At 40.8% G+C, this 27,211-nt stretch overlaps 2 protein-coding genes across 4 annotated transcripts in view; one reads left to right on the forward strand and one right to left on the reverse strand.

The window, feature by feature from the left end:
• The window catches only part of LOC102232745 (rho GTPase-activating protein 17-like), a 26,761-nt gene extending 12,777 nt beyond the window's left edge, over window positions 1-13,984 (forward strand). Inside the window, exons 4-21 of one of the 3 annotated variants that reach the window (XM_023349074.1) lie at window positions 344-420; window positions 1,337-1,448; window positions 1,655-1,731; window positions 3,054-3,156; window positions 3,428-3,496; window positions 3,585-3,666; window positions 4,771-4,898; window positions 5,462-5,573; window positions 5,672-5,753; window positions 5,851-5,931; window positions 7,152-7,265; window positions 7,370-7,461; window positions 7,643-7,778; window positions 8,573-8,872; window positions 9,464-9,585; window positions 9,803-10,180; window positions 10,682-10,733; window positions 12,077-12,165. In XM_023349074.1, the coding sequence (XP_023204842.1) occupies window positions 344-420; window positions 1,337-1,448; window positions 1,655-1,731; window positions 3,054-3,156; window positions 3,428-3,496; window positions 3,585-3,666; window positions 4,771-4,898; window positions 5,462-5,573; window positions 5,672-5,753; window positions 5,851-5,931; window positions 7,152-7,265; window positions 7,370-7,461; window positions 7,643-7,778; window positions 8,573-8,872; window positions 9,464-9,585; window positions 9,803-10,180; window positions 10,682-10,689 (2,073 nt within the window). In that variant the 3' untranslated portion in view covers window positions 10,690-10,733; window positions 12,077-12,165. Of the gene's footprint in view, window positions 1-343; window positions 421-1,336; window positions 1,449-1,654; window positions 1,732-3,053; window positions 3,157-3,427; window positions 3,497-3,584; window positions 3,667-4,770; window positions 4,899-5,461; window positions 5,574-5,671; window positions 5,754-5,850; window positions 5,932-7,151; window positions 7,266-7,369; window positions 7,462-7,642; window positions 7,779-8,572; window positions 8,873-9,463; window positions 9,586-9,802; window positions 10,181-10,681; window positions 10,734-12,076 lie in introns of all 3 variants that reach the window. The other 2 variants (XM_014472450.2, XM_023349075.1) reach the window with 2 other exon arrangements.
• slc5a11 (solute carrier family 5 member 11) lies at window positions 13,098-27,113 on the reverse strand. The gene is made up of 16 exons (XM_023349077.1): window positions 26,693-27,113; window positions 26,163-26,312; window positions 18,881-18,952; window positions 18,634-18,738; window positions 18,483-18,542; window positions 18,299-18,403; window positions 18,092-18,197; window positions 17,878-17,958; window positions 17,592-17,797; window positions 16,584-16,719; window positions 16,399-16,506; window positions 16,161-16,311; window positions 15,171-15,339; window positions 14,874-15,089; window positions 14,660-14,777; window positions 13,098-14,582 (listed from the first exon to the last, which is right to left on the reverse strand). The coding sequence occupies exons 2-16, from the start codon at window positions 26,310-26,312 to the stop codon at window positions 14,350-14,352; spliced, it is 2,016 nt and encodes a 671-aa protein (XP_023204845.1). The 5' UTR covers window positions 26,693-27,113; the 3' UTR covers window positions 13,098-14,349.
• Between the last annotated feature and the right edge of the window lie 98 nt (window positions 27,114-27,211).

Raw genomic sequence — 27,211 nt, forward strand, 5'->3', positions numbered from 1 at the left:
CAGATGTTTCTGTGCCACATGGATGGCCTGTGCTGAGATTATGGCTCCGGCCACCTCTTAGGGTGATGGTAACAAGGATCGGTATCTTGTGCAGTGAACACATGGCATCTGTTCTTATGTAACACATAGATATGAAAAATGGCTTCCTGCCAAAGTCATAATCCCTGCAGTCGGTGTTACCAATGAAACTAACTGCTCTTGTGTTCCTCTGCCAAACTTGTTTATGTTGTTGTCACCTAAATTATCCAAACAGGATATTGTGTGACTTTCCTAAAGTTATAACTCAGCTTCAAGTCGTTTTTGTTTTATAAGAGCCTGACTTTGTTTTTATGTCCTGTTGCAGAAAAAGCTGCCGCTGACGGGGTTGTCCCAGACCATGCAGGAAGGTGGAGCTCAGCTAGGAGACGAGGGCCTGATTGGGTGAGGAAAAACTGTAACACTCCTCGAACATTTCCATGTTTTGTCACGCTACAACCATAAACAGGAACATATTCTATCGGGATTTTATTTATTTAACCCTTTTGTGCAGTTTTGTGAGTGCCTCTGGGGTTTGTTGAAGAACGTTAGGGAACAAAGCATATTATGAAGATCTAGTCAGAGGTAAAATTGTGGAGGAGTTTAAAGCGGGGTAAGGTTATAAAACAACATTCGAAACTTTTAACACAGAGCTCTGTTTAATCCATCATCCGAAGAAAACATACACAGATGAAGAGAGCATCAATCAGAGACACAGAACAGAACAGGTCCGTGGTAACTCTGGAGGAGAGAGATCTGCTCACCATTTTATAAAAAATGGAGGAGTCATCATCAAGCTATGGGAATTCTTCAGCAGTCAAATATTCCATATCTCAGTCTAATTTGCAGTAGGAAATTTACTATTTTAGCTGCAAATAGTAAATTTGCAGCAGCACTTCACACGAGCTCCTTTTCAGATACAAAATGGGCAAAAGTTGGTCAAATGTACAAACAAGCTGCAACAGCAGCAAAAGATGTCTCTACAAAGTACTGCCTCAGAGGTGCTGAATGACAACCTGAACCACACTCTTTCGGTTGTTTTTTATTTGTAATAACACTTTAAAACCTTTTGCTTCTACGCCACATTTATACCCAATTTCATGCTGGTCTATGACATAAATCACCAATGAAATACTTTTTTCTTTTCTTGTTGTGGCTTCACAAAAGGGGAAAAGGTTTACAGAATTTCAGGAACTGTGAAGCAGCAGCATTAACCAGAACTGTGACTACTTGAATGACTGAAAAATCACCTGTCTCTGGTAGAAACTGCATGTAGAATTGTGAAAACAGTGAAATTATCATATATTTGTGTGTGTTGCAGCAAGATGTTGGAGGTGTGCGGGGAGACCGAGAGCCGGTTAGCCACCGAACTTATGCAGCATGAATTGCAGATGGAAAAAGATATTCTGGATCCTCTCAACCAGCTGGCAGAGGTAAAAAAAAAAAACACAGACATAACTCATTTTATGTTCCACAAACTATTCGGTATCTGTCATGCAGCTGCTCTGTAACAGTTGTTCTGTACACTTAAGCATTAAATTTACTGTGTAATTTACAGACTTGTAGGAAAGACGTTCTCAGTGCTGTGTTACGTGTTTAGTCAAGTCTTTCTCATGATTCCTGAATGTTTTTCCCACAGGTGGAGATTCCTAACATACTGAAACAGAGGAAGCAACTTGCCAGGCTAGTTCTGGATTACGATTCGGCCAAGACGAGGTGCATTTGTGTGAAGACTGATGCCTATTTATTAATTAATCCACAATTTATGAAGCTTATAGTTTTTACATTTTCAACTTGAGATGAAGGCTTGGTTGTTGTAGGTATAGTTTGGGCTAAAAAGGCTAACTTTGGAGATGATCCTGGAAATACAGTTGAAATCAGAGATGTAACCTAATTTTTCCACTTTGGTAACGAGCAAAAAAAATGTTTAGCCTGATTTAATGTCAAACACTTTTCAGCTCTGCCCACAAGTTTTCTATGTGTCTGGAGTGTGAGATGGCCACTCCAAAACACTGACCTTATTATGCTAATTCCGCTTTACATCTACTTTAGTGATACAGTAAAGTCTACTGTCCATGTTGAAGACCCACTGGTACCCAAGTGTTAACTTCCTGAATAATGTCTTCACGTGTTGCTCAAATATTTCCCATGATGCATCCATTTTTGAAAAGCCACCACCATTATTTACAGTTGGGATGATGTACTGAGGCTGGTAGTCTTCTCCTTCATATAAAGTTGTCATTATGGATAGATAGGGTTTTTACTTTCATCCTAGTATGGATGAATCAGTACATCTTAAAAAACTGAAATCTGGTGGTTTTTTTTGTTGCTTTTGGAGTAATGGCCTCATTTTCTCTTAGTGGTCTTTCAGTCCATGTTGGTACAGGGGATCTTTGTGTGATTGATTCACGCATTTTGATCCAAATTTGTTTACCTGTAACACAGAACCCGTCTCCTTTCAGACTAAATTGATCATTGGAGATTCCCAAGCTGTTTGGTCTTGCATATAATTATTTGAACACATGTACGGGGCATTTATAATTTATATTCATCTGGAAATTGTATCCAAGAATGAACCAATCTTGTGGACATCCAGAATTCTCTTAAATTCTTGGCTGATTGCTTTTAATTTCTACATTATGTCACACAAAGAGGCAGGATGTGATTGAGATGTTGCCTTAAAATACATCCACAAATGTGCCTCTATTTAATCTTATGAAACTTGCAAAGCTTCATCAACTGGACCTTTCCAAGTTGCTTTAAAGTAGCAACTTAGAAAAGTTGCCACTTAAGTTAAATTGTCCTTAACTTAAGCTAACTTAAGCTATAATTGAAGAGAGCTAAAGCAAAAATATATTAAATATGGTCTTATTTTGTCATTTTAGCAAATCTTCTTTTTTTAAATTCTAACTTATCTAAAGCAAGAAAGATTTAATATCAGTCAATGAGAAAAATAGGTTGTGTTTTTTTATGTAGTGTATATAAATATGTTTTTTTTTTACTGTAAGCTGCAGTGTGATTTGTTTTATGTCCTTCAGGTGGATTCAGTCAACAAAGTCCAACAACCAGGCCATGGCCGCTAAAGTAGACTCACTCAAGGATGAGATGGATGAGGCTCTCAATAAAGTAGAAATATGCAAGGTAACAATCAGTAACCATAGAGTAATCTACTTTTCATGGACTTTAATGGAGGCTTGTCTGAGCTAATAGGTGTGCATTCCTTGGTTTAATGAAGTGGCTGAACAAAGAAGGCCTTGCAAGAATGGCTCAAGGCAATCATGCCAGGAAGATCATTAGTGTAATTAAAGGTCAAAGCTTTGTCATGTGGGGTTCATCGTTGTCGTAATGAGGAGTTTATGGTTAATGCTCAGAACAAAGGTTAAGGATGCTGTCACCTTCATTCATCCCACAGGACCAGCTGTCTGCAGACATGTACAACTTTGCCTCAAAAGAGGGAGACTATGCACGCTATTATATCATGGTGAGTGTGTCAAAAGTTTAGTAGCTCACCTCATAATCCAAAAAACTGATTCATGGATGGCAAAGTTTTGCATTTTTGTGTGTTGCAGTTATTAGAAGCCCAGGCCGAGTATCACAGGAAGTCTCTGTCAGCTCTGGAAACAGCTATTCCTACCATCCAAATGCAGCAAGGTGAGGACATGCTGTTTATAGTAAGGTCCATGAGAGTTTGCTTTATTCTGCAGTAGCGTGAAAATAGTCCAACCGGGCTTGTGATCTAAGCCAGCTCGATAGCTCTTGGTGTGAAATCACAATGAGAGTTTCATTTTCTTTCAATACAAACAGAAGAGAATTGAGTTTTACCCAACAAAAGAAAGTGAAAGCACTAAGTCAGAATCAGTCAGTTTATCAGCTGATGCAATAGTTAGACCCTGTTTCTATAGAAAGGTTGGGAATAGATTATCTGTTTATGTTTTAATAAAACCATTTGATAATTTGGCTCATCACATATTTCACTGTGGTTTTATTATATTGTGTTCAAACAAACCGTAAAGAAAAGTTGTTCTGTTAATTAAAGTAGCATGCTGCTTCATAAGTCGTGAAATTCATTGTTTCAGCTGCTGACTGCACAGTTCTGTTGGGTTTATCTGAACACAGAACAGGTCACGGGACACGGACAGAGAGAAAGCAGAGTACCGTCTATTCCACTGCTGAAGTGCTTGGATAATAGTGGAATAAAAACCCATATTTGTTAGATCAACAAATATTTTTGTTCAGTGAATGAGAATAGGCCAACAACGGGTATCATGAGTTGAGTTTTGTCATGGACTCTCGTAGGGATTATTGAAAGGAAAAACTTGATTGAGATCCCAATCCATGTCTGTGGTTTATGCCTAATAATTATTGAAGTAAAATTGTTCTAGATGGGAAAATAATGGAGTAATTCAACACCTTTTCCAGTGATTATTTTCTTCTCTCTAAAGTTTTTTTTTTTTCAGATATTTGTGGCTGGGTTTAAACTCACAATTAGTAAGTTAATCAGTTTTTCAGAAGTCACAGACATGTTTATTTTAAAATCTATTTTAGTATAGATGCATCTTAGAAACTAACACCATGAAATTGTGAGAGTATAAATGGAGCCTAAGATTAAAAATAATTTGAATAACACATTCTTCATTAAAAAAAATAAATAAATCAGGCTGAAGGACTTTCATTTAGCCTTTGAGTCAGACTAAAAGCCACATAAAAAAAACATTTATCATGCCTCCGACATGTTAATGTATTTCATTTATGTAGATACATGGATGGAGAAGCCTGCGTTTGGCACGGCGCTGGAGGAACACCTGAAGAAGAGCAATCGAGAGATTGCTCTACCCTTAGAGGCCTGTGTCATGATGCTGCTGGAGACCGGCATGAGGGAAGAGGTAAAGATGAAGGGAAGGCATGAGTCAGAAAAAACCCACTAAAGTAGGGGCAAAGTTGATACTTATTAACCAGAATTTCAACATAAATCTTTGGCCATAAAAAATGTAAATGCTCATCTCCGTTTGAGCTGGAAGGAGAGGAGGCTCCATAAAGGATGGCATCTACAGTCTGGAAACATCTGTTGCCAGGTTTTGGTCAGCTAGTCTTGGTCCTGCAGGGATAAAACATGTGTATGTGTGTGGACATCTGTTCGCCATTAGCCTCTCTGCTGTTGCACACTTTAAATGTAACAGTGCTGCTGGACTCCCTGTTGACTGTGATTTAAAGCATTTTTATGAAGTGAAACCAAACCATTGTGCTGCGTCTGTCTGGTGCTCAGTCAAACAGAGACAAACAATTCTGACGATAACAGAACGGTTCCTCTCTTGTTTCAGACAGATATCTACTTCTCCTTTCCTATTCCCGGCACTGCTCTAGCTTCTTGAATTTTTAAGGTGTTAACCAGAGCTGGGTGCAACAGTACTGATTTTTTATTCCCCTCCCTTTCTCATGTTCCTCTAAGGGACTCTTCCGGATTGCTGCTGGAGCTTCAAAACTTAAAAAGCTGAAAGCAGCACTGGACTGCTCCACGTCGCAACTTGAGGAGTTCTACTCAGATCCACATGCAGTCGCTGGTACAACTTCCACTGTGGTTTAGTGAAAAGTAAAACCATTTTCTCAAGGTCCTTTTTTTTTAAATTGATTTCTCATAGTATCTTTGTGCTTTTCACAGGAGCTCTGAAGTCTTATCTCAGGGAACTACCTGAGCCTCTAATGACATTTAGCATGTATGATGAGTGGATACAGGCCTCCAAGTAATAAAGCATACATACACATGCACAGAAGGGATTTTTAATATCCTGCAAGACATGTTCCCTGCAACTAATGCAACTGTTTTCTCTGTGTTTTCAGCATTTCTGACCCTGACAAAAGGCTTCAGGCTCTCTGGGTGATATGTGACAATTTGCCAAAGGCTCACAAAGCTAACTTTAGGTATGAGAACGCTCAGCAATGTTTCACTTCGATGTTTGGAAATTACGTCACCAGAACTTAAGTTGCACTTTAAATGCCACACCTTTGTCGAGAATTTATTGTAGAAACTTGTAGAAACTATGGTAATAAAAAAGTCAGAGTAATTTAATTATGGATCTTGAAATCTTGGAACAGTTTCAACGTTGTAAAATTAATCACCAATAAGCAGTGGCTGTGGTTGTAGCAAAAGAACAGATAATTGCACATGTCACAAAACTCCCTTTTATAACTGATGCTAAAGAGCCTGAACACATTACTTCACTCTTGGCATTTCTTCACTGGTTTTCTGTCAGTTTCCCAATTGATTTTAAGATTTTATTGCTTACTCTTAAAGTTCAGACTGCTACAGTCAGCTAGTTTCTCTCACATGTCCCAAGACCCAAATTGAAACATAAAGCGATTGAACCAGTTTATTTATAAAGCGCTAATTGAAAAACAAATGTTATCTAAATTAAATTTACAAAAAATGTAGTTTTAGTTTACATTAATTTAGAAAAGTTATGCCAGTTGAAATTATCAGAGGTCGCAGCAAATTTTTTGTTTTAGTCTGGAAAACAGTGACATCAAGTTTGCAACTGTAGACTGTAGTTTGCAACAAACTCAATAATGTTGCGTTAAGGTCGGTGTGCCAGAATATATTGATAAAATACATTGATAATCTGTTAAAAGATTAGTAAATAGCAGTCTCTGCCTTCAGTGAGTAATTCTTAAAATTAAATAAAATTGAACGTCTTTTCACAATGATGTAACTTGGCTGTGTGCGGATAAAGCTGCTTTGTTATGATTGATAAAATAATATTTAAACACACAACCTTTATTTTGAAGGTTATATTTATGTGCCCCTTTAGAGCAGGGGTCCCCAAATCCAGCCCTCAAGAGCCAGTGTTTCAAAACTATTGAAATATTAGGCATTTCAAGCATCTCATATGTTATGAATGTAGCTATTAAATGCATTTATAGGCAAATTATTTCTTTCTACTTGTCAGTTATGAATATGCCAGTAGAACAATAAAAGGGCCCAGTCATTGAAGATGTAAGGTGACTGTGTAGCTTCATGGTTGCTCCAGTAATTTTATGAAATTACAGCCAACACAAGTCTCTTATTTACCAATTTATAAACTGGATTGTAAAAGCAAAACCGTTTCTTATGCTTACTGGGGTACTGGTTGTTTCTTTTGCAGGTATTTGGTGAAGTTCCTGGCCAAACTGGCTCAGGAAAGTGAGGTCAATAAAATGACTCCCAGTAATATCGCCATTGTCTTGGGGCCCAACCTGCTGTGGGCAAAAACAGAGGGGTAAAAGACAGGTTCTTTGTTACAGTTCTCTTGAATACTTAGTACGTACATTTATTCCCGGCTTTTGTTCGTTTTATTTTGCTGCTATGTCACTGCTAACTCAGGACGCTGGCAGAGATGGCAGCAGCTACATCTGTCCATGTTGGGGCCATCATAGAACCCATCATCCAGCATGCTGATTGGTTCTTTCCTGGAGGTAAATTGAAATAAGCTCTAATTAGCACTTAATTAATCAGATATACTTTTTAATCATTCCCCACCAACAACAAATACAGAGTTTTGACAGTAAACAGTTGATTCCATTTCTTTCTGTGTTGTGTCTGAATTAAATAGGAGATTTTACCTCTGTTAATCGCATTATCTCTTCTTTCTTTCAGAGGTGGAGTTTAATGTTTCAGGCATGTTCTCCATGCCCAGCCACCCGCCGACCCCAGACCTGGAGCCTGGGCTGGACAGGAAGCGCCCCGGCAGCACCGGGCATGAAGGGGATGCTCACACGCCCCGTAAAGACAGGTACCCGTCTCGTCCCAACCTCAGCCTCAGCCTGCCCCTCGCCCTCCCTTCCCGCCCCAAGACACTGAGCAGGCAGGAGTCGCGGGGCCCGGCAGTCTCGGCCCTTTACGTAGTGGCCGACGAGTCCATCACGGTCACTGAGACGCCCACTGAAGATCTGCCTAGCCCAGACTTCAAAGCTGTGCCATAGCAGCATGTAGCGTTAATGAATTCAGTTACTGACCAGTGAAAGAAGGGATGATGTTTTCTTTTATCGCTGCACTTTTTTTCCTGATCTGTTTGCAAGATTTCACTACAATTTAATCACGTACCGTTTCATGGTAATGAAACATTTTTTGCTTCTTTCTATGTTTTGAAGAAATTTTCATTGTCGGGACATGATTTTGTTTGTTTCTCTTTGTATTACTGCTCTGTACTCTTGTCATCTTTTTAATTTCCAATTAAAGCTTAGGTCTGTCTGTAGGTTTATATTTTGTGTGGGCTTCCTGTGTTACTTTTTGTATCTCTGGTGTCGCCTGTAACTTTTATAGAGTGCAGCCCAGTTTCAGAGATAAGTGCTCAGTTTCAGAGATGACTGTGGTGTGGTTTTATGTGCTCTTTGGTTCTTCCTGCTGGCCTGGTTTCACTGCTCTCAGGAAGTACCGTCTCTCTCTCTCTTTTTCGTATGTCTTACATCGTCTCTCACTGCTCCTAGCTGTCTCTCTCTCTCTCTCGGTCTCCTGCTCCCCGTCACTGTTTGGTTGGCGTGTGGTTTTGCCCTCCTGAACTCTCTTCCCTTTCCCCCTCCTTCGTAGCCCTGTTAACAAACATCCGGAGCCCGCTCCACGCAGAATCGGCACTGTAAATAGAAAGCAGACACAACTAACCTCACCCACCTTCCAACCCTCACTGCCTCCTCTGGAAGCTGAGGGTTCCTCCCAGTCCGAGCTGCAGTCCCCCCAGGTTCAGTCGCCAGGTCCAGAGGCTCAGCAGCCGGGTCTGTTCACCGCTGCTGCTGCTGGTGGTGATGGAGGCGGTGAGGCTCATGGGGGTGGGGTCCAGGCAGCCGCAGTGCAGCCTCAGGGTGTAAGGCAGCCCAGCGCAGAGGACAGCAGGTAAGGAGCGAGCTGAGGTCGCAACAGTACTCCACCGTCGGCTCGCAACCAATCAACCAGTCCGGAACCCGCCCAACCTTTGTGTTTGCCATGTGTTTGATTGGTAACTGTAAGAACCACTCTGGATCTCTTAGATTAATAATCTCCACCTCATGCACAGCATTTAATTTGGCTTCCGTGATTAAGAATGCGATGAAAATCACGTTTTGCTTTGATCGTGCGTTTATTTTTTCTCTGTTCTGCTTGCGATTTTGAACCTATTTTTACAATACAATGCGCTTCTTTCCGCCTGCTAACCAGCACGTTCCAGTGCTCGTCTGCTTCTTGGGCTTTTTCGATTTTGCATTCAACACATTACTGAAACAGTTTTATGTCTGCATCTACTGACCTTATACTGTTTTTGCATCTTGTTTGCCTAAATCTGAGTGATTCCTCTTGTTTTGACCTTTGTCCAATCTCGTGATGGAAAATGTATGTTGATGTTTGTGTGCATGATCTATTTATTTTTTGATTTTGCACCATTAAAAAGTGTTGTCATGTAAAGTACATTATTGATATGGTTTAATGCTTTGCTCTGTTGTATTTTAACAGCCAACCCCGGGAACCCTTGTCCACCCCTCCTCAGCAGAGGAATGGTTCACCCCATCTTACAGTCGGGACCCCGCACTCTCAGGGTGGGTCAAGAGGGCCGAGTCCACATATGGTCCGCAGAGGTGAGAACAGAGCGCACGCTCATATTCAGTTTACAGCGTTCTGCAAATGTTTTCACACTTTTGTAACTTTTTTTTACTTTGTTATATGTTGATGTTGTTGTGTTGATTTATCGCTTAATATCTCAATGAAATGCATTGAAGTTTGTGGTTGTAGCATCAAAAAACATTTAAAAAGTCAAGGGAATAAATAATGTCTTGTTGATCTTATGCACTGAAGGCACCAAAAAGCAGGCACCAGCTCCGCCCAAGCAGCCCAGCCTGTACGCCTCTCAGTCCAGCAGCCCCCAGCCTCCAGGCTCTCCCGGTCACCCGCCCCTCACAGTCCGTCGTCACTCCAGCAAAGATTTCATCCAAGCCCCTAACCACCCACCGCCGCAGCCTCCTCAAGCCCACCAGCCAGCCCAGGGAGACCCCTCGCCCCCGACAACTCCCACTCCGCCTGATACTCCGCCACCGTACGCCACTGGATCTCTGCCCCGCCCCTCCAGGCCCGCCCCGAAGCCAAGAGTGCGACCCAGCATGCCACCGCCACCGCAGCCCGCAGCTAATGACAACGGTAATGGCATCTGCAGCTCTGCATCCAAGATCATAACAGGTAATGACATTATTCTGCAGGTTCAGAAGCAGAATATTAAAAGTTATTTGATTTATCAAAATGAAAGTTCTTCATTTTAATTTATCAGGTAGACTTTTTTATTTTTTTTAACATCAAGTTGTAATTAGTCCAGGGTCTTTGTCACATCTGTTAAGTGTGTTGGGTTGTTAACAATACTCCAGATGCATGTTTATGATAATAAGGTAGCTGATTGCGTCAGATTCTGCAAGCTGTTCACATTTTTTGACCTTTTACTCAAATTATTCTTCTTCTTGGTTCAAGTTGAAGCGAAGAAAACAACATCTCCAGCCAACTTCAAGCAATTTTTTTTCCCTCCCCCTTTCTGCTCGTCTGCCGATAACCGTCTGAAGCTTCCTCTTAGGGCGCTGCTGTTTTTAGATCTCTAGCTTCTTCTTATGGTTTCACTGTCTCGATTTGTGTCACTCTGAACGGAACTGTGGTGATCTGAAGCATGACAGGAAATGTGTGTAAACATTGCAGATGTCTGAGCTGCTGACCTGCCTGTAAGATGAGCTTTGCCGGGCAGGTGATGGTAAGGTTCCTATTGGCTGGGTGTATTGGCACTTTTTGCTGCTTCATGTTTGTCTGTCTATTTTGGGGGAAAAAAGCAACTAGAGCTTTGTTGCATGTCTAATACATGTAACACAGATGGGTACATGTGCATCTCAATACGTTGTGCTATCATTAGAAGGTTAATTTGTTTCTGGTAATTCAATTACAAAAGTGGAAGCAGTGTAGATTCAATACAGAGGTCAGTATTTCAAATGTTTTTGTGTTAAAAAATGTATATCTAACAGTCTAGAAAAGACAAAAGACAGTCACTTGTAAAATAAAAATGTTACGTAAGACCAATATTAGAATGACTCTGGGTTTTTGCTTCACAATTATCTCAGGGGTTTTCATTTGTTCTTGTTGGGTGTGCAATTTTCTACCACACTTTTCCCCCTTCCACTCAACTTTCCAATGATATACGGTACTTGGAGATGGCACTTTTTAACAGTGACAATTTCAGGGTTACAGTCCATAAAATGTTAAATGCCAAGTGAACAGTCTCCCTCTTGATTGCGTAGACCATAACACGATACTTCTGAAGTAAATGGTGCATGTAATTTAGAACAGGAAGAACATAATGTAATTAATCTTTGACAAATAAAAAGGGGTGAAAATGTGGAAAAACTGAACCTGCGTACAGAACACTAATTGAGGCAGAAAACTAGCACTGTACACCACTTTGATCACACCACACCAACGGTGATACATGGTGGTGGCGGCGTCATGCTGTTCATTTTAGCAGGGACAGAAAGTTCTATAGATAATGGGAAGATGAATGGTGCTGAAAGCTGAAAGAAAAGCTTTTAGAGTGAAAGAATAAAAAGTTTTGGAAAGGAGAGTGGGCAAAACTGTTAGGAGTCTGCAGCTAGCTAACAGATTAACTTTTGGATGATATTCTAATTTATTGAGATGCATCTGAATGTTCATGTGTGAAGGCATGTTTTTGTGCATTTGTCTGTTCATAACCTGCTTGCATTTAGGTTTAAACCCCCGAGCGGTCTCTTAACTGTTTGCTGTGACACTAACTAACAGGCTTCTAAACAGGATCAGACTTTTTTTTTTGTACTTTCCGTGGTCAATGCTCTTAGCCACATCTGTTCCATAAAATTTTTGTTGCATTTACAGATTAACACACCAAGGAAACTGAAAAAGAAATCCCTAATTTTTAGCAGAATTGACTATATTTAAATTGTAGAAGAGTCCTTGGTGTCTTAAAGAATGTGGAGTTTGCAGGCGTGTGTGTGTGTGTGTATGTGTGCAACTGTTTGCTTTATTTCATGATGTGTTTGGTGATTGCTCCATCTGGGTTTTTCTCTTTTGCAGATGGAGGCCTGGTTATGAAGGGGATCACAAGAGCTTTTGTCCCTCAGGTGATCAAGGAGCAAGTAGTGAAGGGCTCTGCTGGTCAAGAGCCAACCTCCACCCTGCACCCAACCCCCCAAATCAAGGCAGAGAACACTGCTCTGTAGAATGCACTCCAGCTTTTATTGTTCATTTAAGACAAGGCACCAGTTCTGCTTACAAGATGCCAACAGCTTCTTTTTATACGTATATATATATATATATTTTTTTTGTCTGCTCCACTGAGTCAAACCAGAAGCCTCGTCGTACAGTGGTGGCTTAAACCATAAAACCCATGTGCAGCCATCGCTTCCAACATTGAACTCTTTTTGCTGTACGCTCTGCTAGGTGTCTAAAAATTGAATTGCAGAGCCAAAGCTTAAAGGACTTGAGTTATATAGCAGCTTAACTAAGGAAAAAAAAAGAATGCTGGAGAAGTTTCACCTTTTTGTGCCTCTCTTCGTTTTATGCCAAAGTGTCAAAGCTAAGAATCCTGTTGGAGACAAGCATCCGAGTGCAGTTTTAGCTTTTGTTTTGAGATTTTAACCTCTGACATCGGATTTGAATTCAAACTGTCACTTATTTATCATGACGCTAAACTGAATTTTCATTTTTCCAAATTTGGCTGTTTCATCTGACAGAATGAAATGTTCACAGTCTGCAGGGTGGTATTAAGAAATAGCTAAAGGGCCAAAGATAACTGTGAGTTGTTTAGCACAGATTAAGAGTTGCGATGACCAAATACATTGGGAAGGGTGCAATAAGAGATGCAGTTGTCTTCCGCTGATGGCCTTTCAGAGCTTGTTGCTGCATTTTCAGGTGGTTTTACTTAGATACCTTGAAGAATACAACAGGGTGAGGTTTGATTGTCTCATTTTTAATCAAGATTCCTTTTTGACATCCACTAAGCTGATTTTTAAATGGGAAAAGTCCTATTTGAGGAGCTAATATTTGCTCTTATTGTTAAAAGGGACAATCTTCTTTTTGTAATCACTCCTACTCCAAAATCAAAGCTTTGACCAAATACAGAAAAACCATTAAAATCTTTTTTTTTTTTTTTCTTTGAGTACAATTTACTACGAGTTTGTTTGTGGTCTTTTCTACTCTTCGGCACACCATGCATCATTGTTCTATATAATTAGTTTTATTCAAATCTTTAGAAAAAAGGTTGCAAGTACAGATATTTACCCAGTAAGACGTATAAAAAACAACCCCACTAAATGTGAACTCATGAGATTGTTCCTTGGGATTTACTTTGAATATAATTCAGTTTACAAATAATACATAGAAACAGTATTTTAGAGGACAAAATATCACTATTCTGGTTAATTTCGGCTAACTCCAGGTTAACATTATACATTAAAATATGTACATATTTTATATTTGCAGCATTTGTACCACCTCAAACATTTTCACAGCCACATGACCAAATAGTTCAGTGCATTTTATGAGCGACTGCAGCTAAATGGATAAAATAGGTGTTTCAGTCTTAAAGTTGTGGGCTTGATTCCAGTTTTCTCCTCTGTCATTTAACCCCAGATTGTGTGCTAAACTGATTACCTGTTTGTGAATATCTGTGTTTGAATGCGAACAGGGCTTTATAAATTAAGTTTATTTACCATTGACCAGCACAAAGTAAAATAATAATGAAATAGGAAGAAAATGATGAGTAAACAATCAATCACAACTAGAGACTTGCATTATTATAATATGTAAAATATCACAAAGATTTTCTCCAACTGTATTTCCAAAGCTCATCTGTCATTGCTGGAAAAAAAGGATTCCCACAGTATTATGTTGCCACTGCTGTGTATTCCCATGGTGCTAGTGGGTGTTGGTTGTGCCGTACTCTTTGTCATGTAATAGATTAAACTTCTCCATGAGTCGTTCAAAGCCAATCTAAACCTGCTTTAAACTTCTCCACAACTTTAGGCCATGCCTCCTTTCTTGCTGTTTATGATCCTGTTTGTTCCCTAATAAAGCTCTTAGGCATTCACTGAACAGATTTATACTGAGATTAAATCACACACCAGTCTGTTTACTAATTGGCAAACTTCTAGAGGCAATCGGTTTTAATTTAGGGGTGTCAAAGTAAGGGGAGGAGCTGAATAGAAATGCAGGCCATGCTGTAAAATGTTTTCATTCATATTTGTCTATCCCATAAGGATCCAATAAAATACATTGAAGTTTGTGGTTGCATAGTGAAACAGTCTGAGGGGATAGGAATACTTTCATAAAGTTTAGAGTTCTTCCCTTCAAGCCCAGTAGCCGATGATGAAGACCGTTACCGAGAGGCAAATGATGAGGTTGGCATTGACAAGGTGCCGTAGACTTGGCTTTTCATCCAGAGTGCAGATGATCTGCTCAGGCGCAGCCGGGGCCACAGTGTTGCTGTCCGCCTCACTTCGTCTTTCCATCCCACACAACCAGTAGATGGCAGACATGAACCTGGACTGACTGGGAGGACTGGACACAGACGAAGCTGAGTCTGCAGAGGTCAGTGAAAAATAGCGTTAACTAGGCAGTTTGGAAGTAGAAGTTGGGAGATGTGCAGTAGAGACAGACCTCTCCTTTGATCGACAGCTTGTCCGTTTCTGCTTTCTGTACGTCTGTGTTCCTCTGGGATCTCTTGCTCTTTTGGCTTCACCGGATCAAACCTTGTGAACCAAGTGAGGCGACTTATCTGTTTAGAAAGCAAAGCAGTAAGAACATGTCACGGCTGGAGTCTGCCTGTATCTTAGCACGTTATTGACATCTAGTGGTGCTATCGGTAATTCACCTGTTCTGGACTGGGCTCCTCGGTAGCCAGACTGACTACAACCACCACAGCCAGGGTGATGAAGGACAGCAGCATGGAGAAGTAGAGGTAATGAACGTATTTCAGCACACCGGGTCTGTCGTCCTCTTCAAAGCACAGTGGTGCAGGGTAGATGAAGTCCAACAACATGCGTATGCAGCCCACTGTGAGACCAATAGTGAGACCCCAGAAGGCGCCCTGCATGACATAACAAACCCATAAGCAAATTGGAACAAAGGGGCTCATTTTTAAATGCAGTCTGATGATTAAGCTCCTCACTTGCTCATTAGTCCTCTTCCAGAAGCAGCCCATGAGGAAGATGATGCTTACAGGGGGCTGCAGGTAGGTGCTGATGGACTGGATGTAGATGAAGAGCTGGCCACCCTGACTGGCCTGGACGACAGGAATCCAGAGCACTGACACCGCCACCAGGACGAGCACAAACACCCTGCAGGGTCAACATGTAGTTTAATGCCTTAAATAAGCAAATTAGCTGTCTGCTGAACTTATATGCATGCTTTTAAGCTGCAATGTTTTCTGTTTTTTTAAGGATTAAGGTGAAAGCATTTGGAAAAGTCATGACTTTGGAAGTGCGGTGCCTATTAAAAGTACCATTTGAACTTCAGTACATCACAATATCAAATATGCATGGATTTCATAGAAATTTTAGACAAAGTGTAATGCATAATTGTGAAGCGAAAGTAAAACAAATGAATTTGACATTTTTCAGAAACAAAAAACTGAAGAATATGATACATATTTGTATGACAGAGTCAACACTTTGTAGCGTCGCATATTGCTGCAATTAGAGCTGCAGGTTTTTTGTGGTCAAACTCAGTTATGTTGGATGGAAAGTGTGTATTAATATTAATTTTTAAGTCGTATCCCATATTCCTAATTCTACACCAGGTTTTTAGATAGAATGCACAACTAATAGCTGTAATTGTCCCACCAGAGCTGGCTAGTTATAAGACTTCTGAAGGCAAATGATGGCCCCAGATTGTTTTAGGGTTAATAGAGTAAAATCAAAAAGTGATTTTTTTATACAATCACTTTTCAGATTTTCATCATTAATTTTTTTTTTTTTAAAGTGTCTTATCTTCCTCTAACTTTACAATTATGCCCTACTTCAAGTGATCCAGGGGAATGAATACTTTGGTGTATAGAGAGTTAGATGGACAAAACGGCCATTTATCAAGCTGTATTTCTTCTCTATAAAATAAAATCTTTTCATAAGTTGAAAAGACTGGAAGCTACAGTGAGTCATACCTCCCCACAATCATGAGCTCCCATTCAGAAGCACGAGATCTGAAGGTCTTCCATAAATCCATGGTGAAAATGGTACTGGAGCTGTTGAAGATGGAGGTCAGAGACGACATGAGAGCAGCAATCATCACTGCCATCATGAGTCCTCGCAGTCCTGAGAAGGAAGAGTGGCAAGTAGGGAACTGTCTGTGTGAAAGGAAGATGGGGAAGAGGGCAAGTAACGGCAGAAACAGCGTCTCACCTGCAGGGAGAAGCTCCATAACCAGTTTGGCATATGCAATGTCTGAACAGCCCACTGAGTTCCCACAAATCTGTTTACACAGGTCAGGGTCTGCACATGCCACTTCATCTAGACACAATATCATACAGTGAACACAATAAAAAAGGGAAATACACTGACTGATCCCCTAACAGCCCAATCTGAACCTGTGTATAGGATCCTGCTGATCAACCCGGGGAGCATGATGGCAAAGAAAGGCAGAAATTTCAGGTATGCAGCCAGAAGAGACCCCCCCTTAGCATGGGTCAAAGTCTTTGCAGCCAGAGAGCGCTGCACAATCACCTGCAGAGAACCAAGAGAGACTCAGCTTCCTGGCTTTGGTGAATGAATAACCGAGATCTTCATTGGAAGAATCTATTTTGCATAAATCAGAATGGGAACAGTAATCCTATAACTCAATGTTGTCACTTAACTGATAAGTCAGTAAATGATCAGTTGAACTGCTTGTGCATTTTTCTCTTAGGTCACTAATACTGTGAAGTGGAAAGTTTTGAGCAGAAAAATATGTCAACAAGCTAAATCCAGGAGAAAATTTTAGCACATAAATAAATAGAAGTTTTCATTTAGTCTTTTAAAGATGAAAAACATCCCATTTTTTTACAATCATAAAATGTTTATTCTAGAAATCATGATTCTTAAATATAATTTTGTACTTTACCATACATTAAGTCTACTTCTTCTAATAATACAACTCTGCTTTACTCAAAACAAACAAAAACTACAACGGAAACATTTATTTCACTGATAAAGCAAATGTATTCATTATTCAGTTTTGTGTACTTTGGATCATTTGCTTAAATACACATAAATACGCTTTCAGTTGACAGCATATTCACGTGTCAAAGCTCAGAGCTAAAGCCAGCACATAGCAAGACTTAATGAGATTCTCCACGAGTTTGAGATATTTTTTCGAGAAGAACTGACAACATTTTCACTCTGGATGTACAAAGATGGTAGAAACACACCCCAAATACCTGAAGTTGTATTTAAAGCAATACAGTTTTTGCTTAGGAAGACTAAATACAATAGTAGATTTTGAAAAATCATTTTCAATTATGATACTTGATGTTGGTATGTCAGATAAAATAATAAAATACATTGCAAATGTTTTTGTATGTGACTGGATCAGTTCAAAAATAAACTTATTGCAGTACCTGATCAGAACACCAATACCACATGGAGGGGACGGACATGCCGATGATGACACCAGGCCAGGGCAGGTCAGAGTGCACCGGGTCTCTGAATATGTGAAAAGCGTCATCTCGAGGGATGCCGCAGGTCGAGTTGGGGACGCGGACCGAGGGAATGGCGGTGAAATATCCCTCCATCAACGCATTCCAACCTCCGACTTCAACAAAACCTCAGAGTGGAGACAGAAACAAAAATAGGTGTGTAAAATTAAGTAATGGGAAGTGACAGAATCAGTAGCATCTGACTTACTAAAACCCATGAGGGTGAGAGCTCCGGCCAGCATGATTGCAGTTTGAGCTGCATCAGTGTAGATAACTGCAGCAAGACCGCCTAGAACACGACATATGGCTCATTAGGCACTCTCAACAGCTAATGCAAAACAAAAGATGCAACGCATGGGACTCCTACATGCAAATACATAACATGTTTTACACAATTTAGGTGATTGAGGGAGAAAAGTTACCTGCTACAGTGTACAGGGCAGTCACCGCGAGCAGCAGCACCACGGCCAGGTAGATATTCCATTTCAAAGCAAGCTGGATGAACACAGCACCTGCATACATGTCCACCTGACCACACCAAAAAAACAGTAAACAATTTGAGTTCATACATGCAGATTTATGCAATTTTCCACTCAGACACAGAAATGCCTGTTGTATTTATGCCATACCGATATTTTTGTAAAGATGTAAATAAACAGGGACAGCACGGCTATAAATAACTGCGTTCTTCTTCCACCGAAGCGCTTCTGCAAATATTCTGGCATGGTTGTAACCTGGAGAGGAGAAAGTGTTGGGAGCTGCTCTCACACCACGAGTGCACTCCTGTGCAAGTTGGGTGTGTAGGAAACTCACCCCAGAAGAAATGTAAATGGGCAGGAAGAGCCATCCAAGCAGCAACACCATAAACATTCCCTGTTTTGTTTTGTTTTTTTTAACAAATGCGAAGACATTAACATTTATTCTTCTTCAGACCTTCTTTTTAACATTAAATTTTATATCTTACATTCCATTCATAAGCTATCGCCCCAATTCCTGCTGCAGCTCCTGACCCGGCCAGACCGATGAAATGTCCACTGCCAATGTTACTGGCAAACAGTGAGGCCCCAACCTAAATATAGTTGAGGAAATTGGGATTAAGATCAACTTGGCCTCATTTTTTAAAAGAGGAAAACAGCTCTTCTTCAAATGTTTTAATCAGAAAATCAGTCCATCTTTTTTTTTTTCCAAAGATTTGATGGTGTTTTACTTACTGGCCACCATGTCATACTCTTGCCAGCTAAGAAGTATCCATCCACTGTGCTGCGCTTCGTTCTCCACATGGACTAATAAAATAAAAGAAAGTTGATAATTTAGAGCATACAGAGGAAATTGTTTTGTGTTCAGGGCAAACTGCACACCTGTTTGTTCTGGTGTGCAGTTTGCTCTTGAACATCATACCAGTTTTGTTTCCCTCTAAGTTTAGCCAAAGTTGTTTGGTGGTTTACTGCTCTGTCACTTCCATTTCTTGATGAGAGCAAATAAAAAATGTGTGATTTGTGAACCATGAATGCTGATACTTTAACAGCTCCTGTTTCTATCTTGTAGTCCGACATGATTCTGAAAAATTACTTCCAATATTATAAAACATTTCTTTAAAAAGAAATAAAGCCTATAAGCATCTTTTCATGTGGTACATCTGTCTTGTACAACATGCCAGATCTGAAACCTTTTTGAAGATAGTTTTGCTGCTGTTTTATTCGACACATTTATAAAGATAGCTTAAAATGTAAAATCTGCATTGCTATATTCACAAGCACGAAATGTAAAGAATTAAATATCAACAATCGCTACGTAACCATACATATCTTATGATAAAATAAAACTGTATAAAAAAAAGACATTCAGAATTATGTCCATAATTTTTGAATGGCAGAATTTAATAAATGTGAAATTTATTCAATTAAAAACTTATGTTATGCTTTAAAATCATGAAAGTCTTACATTAAAATAATCTATTCATATACCGCAAGTCACTATGAAAGAATAATAATAATATTTAATAAGAATAATGACAACATGTGACTATTAAATGCAATATAATCAAATATAGTTAAATAACCCTAGCCCTGATAATAAGGGCTTTAATAACTAAAATACATTAATTTATTATAACCCATATATGTAATTACATATGTCACTTTGACCGGCGGAGGCTCTGCGTTTAAAGAAGGAAGTGAGGCAACGAATGTCTTTGAGGTGGATTTATTTGGGAGCTCCAAGTCTTCATTACACCAGCACCCTTCCCTCCTTAGTGAAACAAAGAAGCTGACATTTATACCTGAGGCAAGTTCCAACACTTACACCAGGTAAAGGGGTGATCCAAAAAGAAAAGACAAACAAACACTACTTACACAAACCTCACAATAAATGATCCAACAAATATTTACATGCATGCAAATTATTAAAATTAAACTAATCTAAAGTCAATCAAAAGTAAATATAACTAAATATAAATCCTCAGAGTATTCCCCCTCTTAATGGAAGTTGGTATGCTCCAGGAGCATTCGTCTCCCTCTCTGATCCACCTTGCTGAGACACACCCAGAAAGGCAAATACTCAATTAACTCAAATTGAACTAATCTAAATCAAAACGAACTGACATTTCCCTCTCTCCCACATTCTCCGAACAGGAAAGATGGCCAGTCTCCCCCCCACAAAGAATGTTCACCAAATGTCACAATATAACTAGACAAAAACTAATACAAACACATTTGAACTGAAAACAACATAATATCAATAATCAACATGGGATGGAACCCATGGTCTCCATCACATTTCCTCCCCCGTCACCCAGGACAACAGTACTCAGTCCTCGAACATCCGGGACAGAGAGTCAGCCACAAGGTTAGACTTCCCTGACCGGTACAGCACTGTAAAATCAAAAGGTTGTAGTGACAGATACCATCTTGCAATGCGCATATTAGAGTCTTTCATTTGGTGTAGCCATGTCAGCGCCCGATGATCTGTCTCCAGGGTAAAATGGCGGCCCAACAGATAGTACCGCAGTGATTCCACTGCCCACTTAACTGCAAGGCATTCTTTTTCGACTGTGGAATACCTGGTCTCTCTGTCTTGAAGCTTCCTACTGAGGAAAACAATAGGATGTCTCTCACCATCAATGTCCTGCAGCAATACAGCACCCAGGCCCACTCCAGAGGCGTCAGTTTGCAATATAAACGGTTCATCAAAGTCTGGACTGTAGAGAACAGAGTCACTGGAAATTGCAGACTTCAGGTCCCTGAAAGCTTTGTCACACCCCTCAGTCCACTGTACTTTATTTGGTGCAGAGACTTTTGTTAAATCCGTAAGAACAGCAGCCCTGTCTGCGAAATGGGGAATGAACTTACTATACCACCCCACTAACCCAACAAAGGCACGGACCTTCCTTTTAGTCGTAGGAACTGGGTATGCATGAATCGCTTCTACTTTTCCCACTTGAGGTCTAACTTGGCCATGTCCCACCACATAGCCCAGGTACTCTACCTGCCTCTGAGCCAACTTACATTTATTAGGGTTAATGGTAAGGCCCGCACATCTAATGAGCTGTAAAACATGCTGCAAATGATGAACATGCTCCTCCCACGTCTGGCTGAAAACCACCACGTCATCCAGGTATGCCGCAGCAAAGTCAGATGCCTCCCTCAGCACCTGGTCCATGAGGCGCTGAAATGTCGCTGGTGCCCCCTGCAGGCCAAAGGGCATCACCCTAAACTGAAAAACCCCACATGGTGTTTTAAACGCAGTCAGTTCTTTCGCCTCTGATGCCAAAGCCAGCTGCCAGTAGCCCTTACTGAGGTCAAGTGTGGTAATAAAATTGCATCTCCCAACTCTCTCCAACAGTTCATCAATGCGAGGCATTGGATAAGGGTCAAATTTAGAGACACTATTTAGGTATCTAAAATCAATACAAAACCTTAAAGTGCCATCCTTTTTTGGTACTAGCACTACTGGACTGCACCATTCACTCACAGAGGGCTCAATGACCCCCAGCTCCAACATGAACTGTATCTCGTTCTTGAGTTGTGGGACGAGACGTTCCGGAACCCTGTAGAACTTCCTGCGAGGTACAGCATCGTCTCTGAGGTGAACCCTGCGTTTCATCAGGCTTGTGAACCCAGGTTTTTCCTGAAACAACTCTGGATCCAAAAGGGGTTTCATGTCCTGCTGTTGGGATGGCTGAAGATGAGAGAGAGAAATTGCAACAGGTGCGGAGCTACAGGCTGGAAAAAATAGCTCATCTTCCTCCTCATCGTCCACCACACGCACAAAGAGTTGCGGTACAACAGTGTCTGCATGCTCCTTATTCTGCATTGGGACCTGTTGAGATGACTGAGAAACAAACGGCATTGCAAACTGTTGTGGTGAATCGTGGTATTGTTTCAAAAGATTAACATGGAAAGTCTGATGTTTCTTCTTCCTGTCTGGCATATACAGTTCATAATTAAGCTTCCCAACACATCGTGTGACCTCATAAGGTCCCTGCCATTTCGTGAGAAGCTTATTATCACTGGTGGGGAGCAACAACACCACTTTCTGTCCAGGATGAAAACTCCTCTCCCTGGCCTTTTTATCGTACCAGGTTTTTTGTTTTGCTTGAGCAGTTGTCATGTGTTGATGTGCCATTACAGCCATTTGTTCAAGTCTCTCTCTCATTTTTATCACATAAGACACCACATGCTCACCCGATGGACTTGGGCTTTCCCATTGCTCTTTAAGAAGATCCAACGGCCCCCGCACTTGTCGTCCATACAGCTGCTCGAATGGAGAGAATCCAGTTGACGCTTGTGGAACTTCTCGATATGCAAAAAGCATATAGGGCAGCCATTTGTCCCACTCTGTGCCAGTCTCTGTAACAAACTTGCGCAACATGTTCTTCAGTGTTTGGTTAAAACGTTCAACCAGTCCATCTGACTGGGGGTGGTACGGGGTGGTGTTTATACCCTTTATACCCAACAACTGATAGACCTGCTTCAAAAGGTTTGACAGGAAATTAGTCCCGCAGTCTGTAAGGATCTCCCTAGGAATGCCTACCCGTGAAAACAGATGAAGCAAACAGTTAGCTACTTGTTTAGCTTTCACTGATCTCAAAGGAAAAGCTTCAGGGTATCTTGTAGCATAATCACAGATAACCAGAATGTAACGGTTACCAGAGGAGCTTCTCCCCAGGGGACCGACAACATCCATTCCTATCCTTTCAAATGGTGTTTCTATGATAGGTAATGGCTGTAGAAGTGCTTTAGAAACACCCCTGTTCGTAGTTAACTGACACGTGTGACAGGAAGAGCAGAACTGTTGCACCTGTGTGTACATGCCTGGCCACACAAACCGACTCGCTATTCTATGAAGGGATTTCTGAAATCCCAGGTGCCCAGCCCAAGGAACTGAATGAGCGAGTTCCATCACTTTTCCCCTTAGCTGCTGTGGTAAAGCAATGGCTTCCGATCTACCCTTAACCTGATAAAGGACACCATTCTTCACAACATAAGTTGCATCTTCCAAGGCATTTAGTTTACCCTGCTTCTTTCCCTCTACTTCTGTAACCTTATCAAACCATGGTTTTAATGTTGGGTCTGATCTCTGATGGGCAGAAATATCTGAAGGAATATCAAAGTCAAATAAAGGGCAAGGTTTCATTTTACCTTCCACCTCCATTCTGGCCGAACCCAAAAACTTCTCCTTTCTTCTTTGTGCTCTGGATTTGGATGTTTTTACACCACCCACCTCCAGTTCTACATCATAGAATGGTAATTCCTTAAGTGAGTTCTGTACTGCCTGGGCTCTAGTAGTGACCAAGCTACAGATTGGAGAGGAAAGTTCTGCTCCTGCCACTATGGGGACATGTTTTTGGAAGAGTGTAGTGTTCTGAGTCTTGACCTGGGATCCCTCATGGCCATCAGTTTGAGTCAAATGTCCAGCTGCAGTGTTCGACACTAAATCAGTCAAAGTGGGGACATCCAAGCCCAAAATGACAGCATAAGGAAGCCTTGAAGCTAATGCTACAGGTAATAGAAATGTCTGACCGCCTATAGTTAGATAAATCTCAGCTACAGGATACTCCATTTCATCACCGTGAATACAACTTATTTTTGTCTTAGCATCACCCCACAGTTCTCTTGGCACTAAGCTAGACAGGACCACAGACTTAAAACTTCCTGTGTCTAACAAAGCTGTTTCACGTTGACCATTAACCAACACAGGGACTGTGTGAGCAGATTCAGGGGCAGGGGATGGGGAGGGTGGTCTGGGAACCGAACAGAGAAGAGAGGGCTTACTTCGTATAGTGGCAGGACATGTGTACTGTGTATGACCCATTCTGTTACACTGAAAACACCTGACATCTGGTCTTGAGGAAGAGTAGTTCTTAGCAGGGTTGGGTTTAGCAACAGAAAATGACTTTGTAGCTGAATAACTCCTAGTCTGACCTAGCGCACCACCCCTTTCACCCCCATCAGACTTACTTCTTCCCGTAGGAAAGTTTTCACGGCCAAAGTGGGCTCTTCTGGTCCCTGTCCTTGCTGACAAGAAGACTTCTGCCAAACTTGCCGCCTCCTCTGCAGATGTTGGGGCTCGTTCCCGGATCCACACCTCCAAGTCCGGATTCACCATCCTCAGGAACTGCTCCATGATCATCAGTTCTGAAATGTTCTTCACTGTAGAAGTCTCTGGTTTAACCCACTTATAGAACATGTCTTTAAGCCGAACATAAAGTTCTTTTGGCGTCTCACCCTGATGAATGTCCAGGGATCGAAACCTCCTTCTATAGGTGTCGGCAGTTATCTCATATTTGGTCAGAACGGCATCTTTCACCTTGTCATACATGTGAGAATCAGCAATGTCCATCAGCACATAAGCACTACGTGCTTTCCCAGTAAGTAGCGGAACCAGTCGGACTGCCCACTCCTCTTTAGGCCAATGACAGACCTTAGCTATCCTTTCAAAAGTTGTCAAGAAGTGCTCCACATCATCATCAGAAGCCAATGGAAGCAGCTTTGGCTCCCTCTGTGTGGCTGGAAGCTGGAAAGACATCTGACTTCGTCCATCATCATGGCTGTCGCCGTCGTCATCATGAGTGTGAGGATCCTCCTCCAAAAAGTCACCCTCATGTTGTCGTTCCTCCTTCAATTCCTCCACATGAGTCTGGAGTTGTCGAAACTGTTGTTGTAAATTCTTCCATCTTACTTCTTGGCGTGCTGATTCCTTCTCAATCTGCTGGTCTCGGGCAGTTTGAGACTGCATCAGTGACTTGACGAGGCTAGCCAGCTGATCCAGTTTGTCATCAGCGCTAGCACCAGTAGCTGCTTCAGCTCCACTCATAGCAGCACTACTCTCTGGATTCTCAGTTTCATTACTTCTTTTACCACCTCTTGTCATCATCGTCTCATTGTTCCTCCAAAAGCCACACTTCTGACACCATTTGTCACTTTGACCGGCGGAGGCTCTGCGTTTAAAGAAGGAAGTGAGGCAACGAATGTCTTTGAGGTGGATTTATTTGGGAGCTCCAAGTCTTCATTACACCAGCACCCTTCCCTCCTTAGTGAAACAAAGAAGCTGACATTTATACCTGAGGCAAGTTCCAACACTTACACCAGGTAAAGGGGTGATCCAAAAAGAAAACACAAATAAACACTACTTACACAAACCTCACAATAAATGATCCAACAAATATTTACATGCATGCAAATTATTAAAATTAAACTAATCTAAAGTCAATCAAAAGTAAATATAACTAAATATAAATCCTCAGAGTATTCCCCCTCTTAATGGAAGTTGGTATGCTCCAGGAGCATTCGTCTCCCTCTCTGATCCACCTTGCTGAGACACACCCAGAAAGGCAAATACTCAATTAACTCAAATTGAACTAATCTAAATCAAAACGAACTGACATTTCCCCCTCTCTCCCACATTCTCCGAACAGGAAAGATGGCCAGTCTCCCCCCCACAAAGAATGTTCACCAAATGTCACAATATAACTAGACAAAAACTAATACAAACACATTTGAACTGAAAACAACATAATATCAATAATCAACATGGGATGGAACCCATGGTCTCCATCACAACATATTTAACAACTTGCACATTTCTTCTCAATTTTTAATATACATTAACAGATTGTAGTTATAATTTTTTTTTTCACTGAACTGTTGCACTTTTTTCCACACATGACCATATTTTCTACACTACAAGATACTAAGTAATTAATGCATCCTTGGTCATGTATGTAAACCAATAAGCAACACATAATTTCCTGTTTCACACTTGTTTGAGTTGCTTTTTCCCTTCTATCTGTGACATTCGTACATGTGAATAAAACAGTTTGAAGACTGATAAACTTGGGATGGCAAAGGCTGCACAAGGCTTGGTAAAAGGGTAAACACAACTGATAAAACCAGCATGGTTCAGTATGTTCCTGTTTCAAAACAAAGCCTAGTATCTTAACCATTTTTATATCACCAATAGCAAAGAGGGGAAAGATAAAGACAGGCTTCTTACCCAGAAACCCACAGCCAGAATCAGCAGGAAGTAGACAACCAGGACCACAATATCCACAGTGACCAGGGTGCTGCTCCCAAAGGAGGGCTTCTGGGTTGGGGGCATGTTGGTTGTCGGTGCTCTTTCACCAGTTGCTTGTTTGAAGGTCATCTGGAAAATGCAACAAAGATTGTTTTATACTAAGAACAGAGAAGAAAGTTTACTCAGATGAAACAGAAAAGGGGATTTTCATTACACTTCTCAAACCATATGAAGTATTACAGTATTCTGCAGTCTTTTGTATGAAGGCATTTGCTTTATTTGTTTCTTTTTACTCCCTGGCAGCATGATCTGACATTTAATATTTCTAAACCTTCCACGGGTAAAGGCGATCATCTCAACCTTCTCATTTTTTGACACTTCTTGCAGATTTGTACCATAAAATAAAGAATCAGCTTTAACCTTTGATGCAAGTAGGTTATTAGTTACTGCAGTAAAAGCTACAAAGGGGTCTTTAAACTACAGTGTCTCAAAATGTTTGATAAACTCACCTTTCAGTAATTTGTCTTCTTGAGTCTCATACCATGGGTCTGCCTTGCATCCAAACAGTACAGCATGTCAGCAATATCCCTCAGGCAATCCTTGTATTCTGGCTTTTGTCTTGTATCGTCTTCTACACATCATAAGGTTCAAACTCCACTTTCCCAACATGCACAACAAGGTTTAGTTAAAATGTAAGGGATTTATTACACCTCACTGGGAGGCGTGTGAACGAGAATTTCCTCATGTCTGTAAAAAGCCAAATGATTGCTGTAAGAGGTTTAAATTCATCCAAATCACTCATGAGACAAAGTAAGAGCAGAATAAGTGGAATACCTATTTGAGTTCATGTCAGCAGTGATCAGAGAAAACACTTACAGGCACAAAAAAAAAATACTATTTATGTCCACTGCAGCGACAGCAGGAGACACGTCAGCAGTTGTAAAGAAAAAGATTCATACAATAAAAAGGTCGGCAGATGCACTTACAGAAACTGACATTATATACCAGTCTATTCTCTTTGGCGCAAC

Source organism: Xiphophorus maculatus, chromosome 16, assembly GCF_002775205.1.
Source record: "Xiphophorus maculatus strain JP 163 A chromosome 16, X_maculatus-5.0-male, whole genome shotgun sequence".
Taxonomy (NCBI): domain Eukaryota; kingdom Metazoa; phylum Chordata; class Actinopteri; order Cyprinodontiformes; family Poeciliidae; genus Xiphophorus; species Xiphophorus maculatus.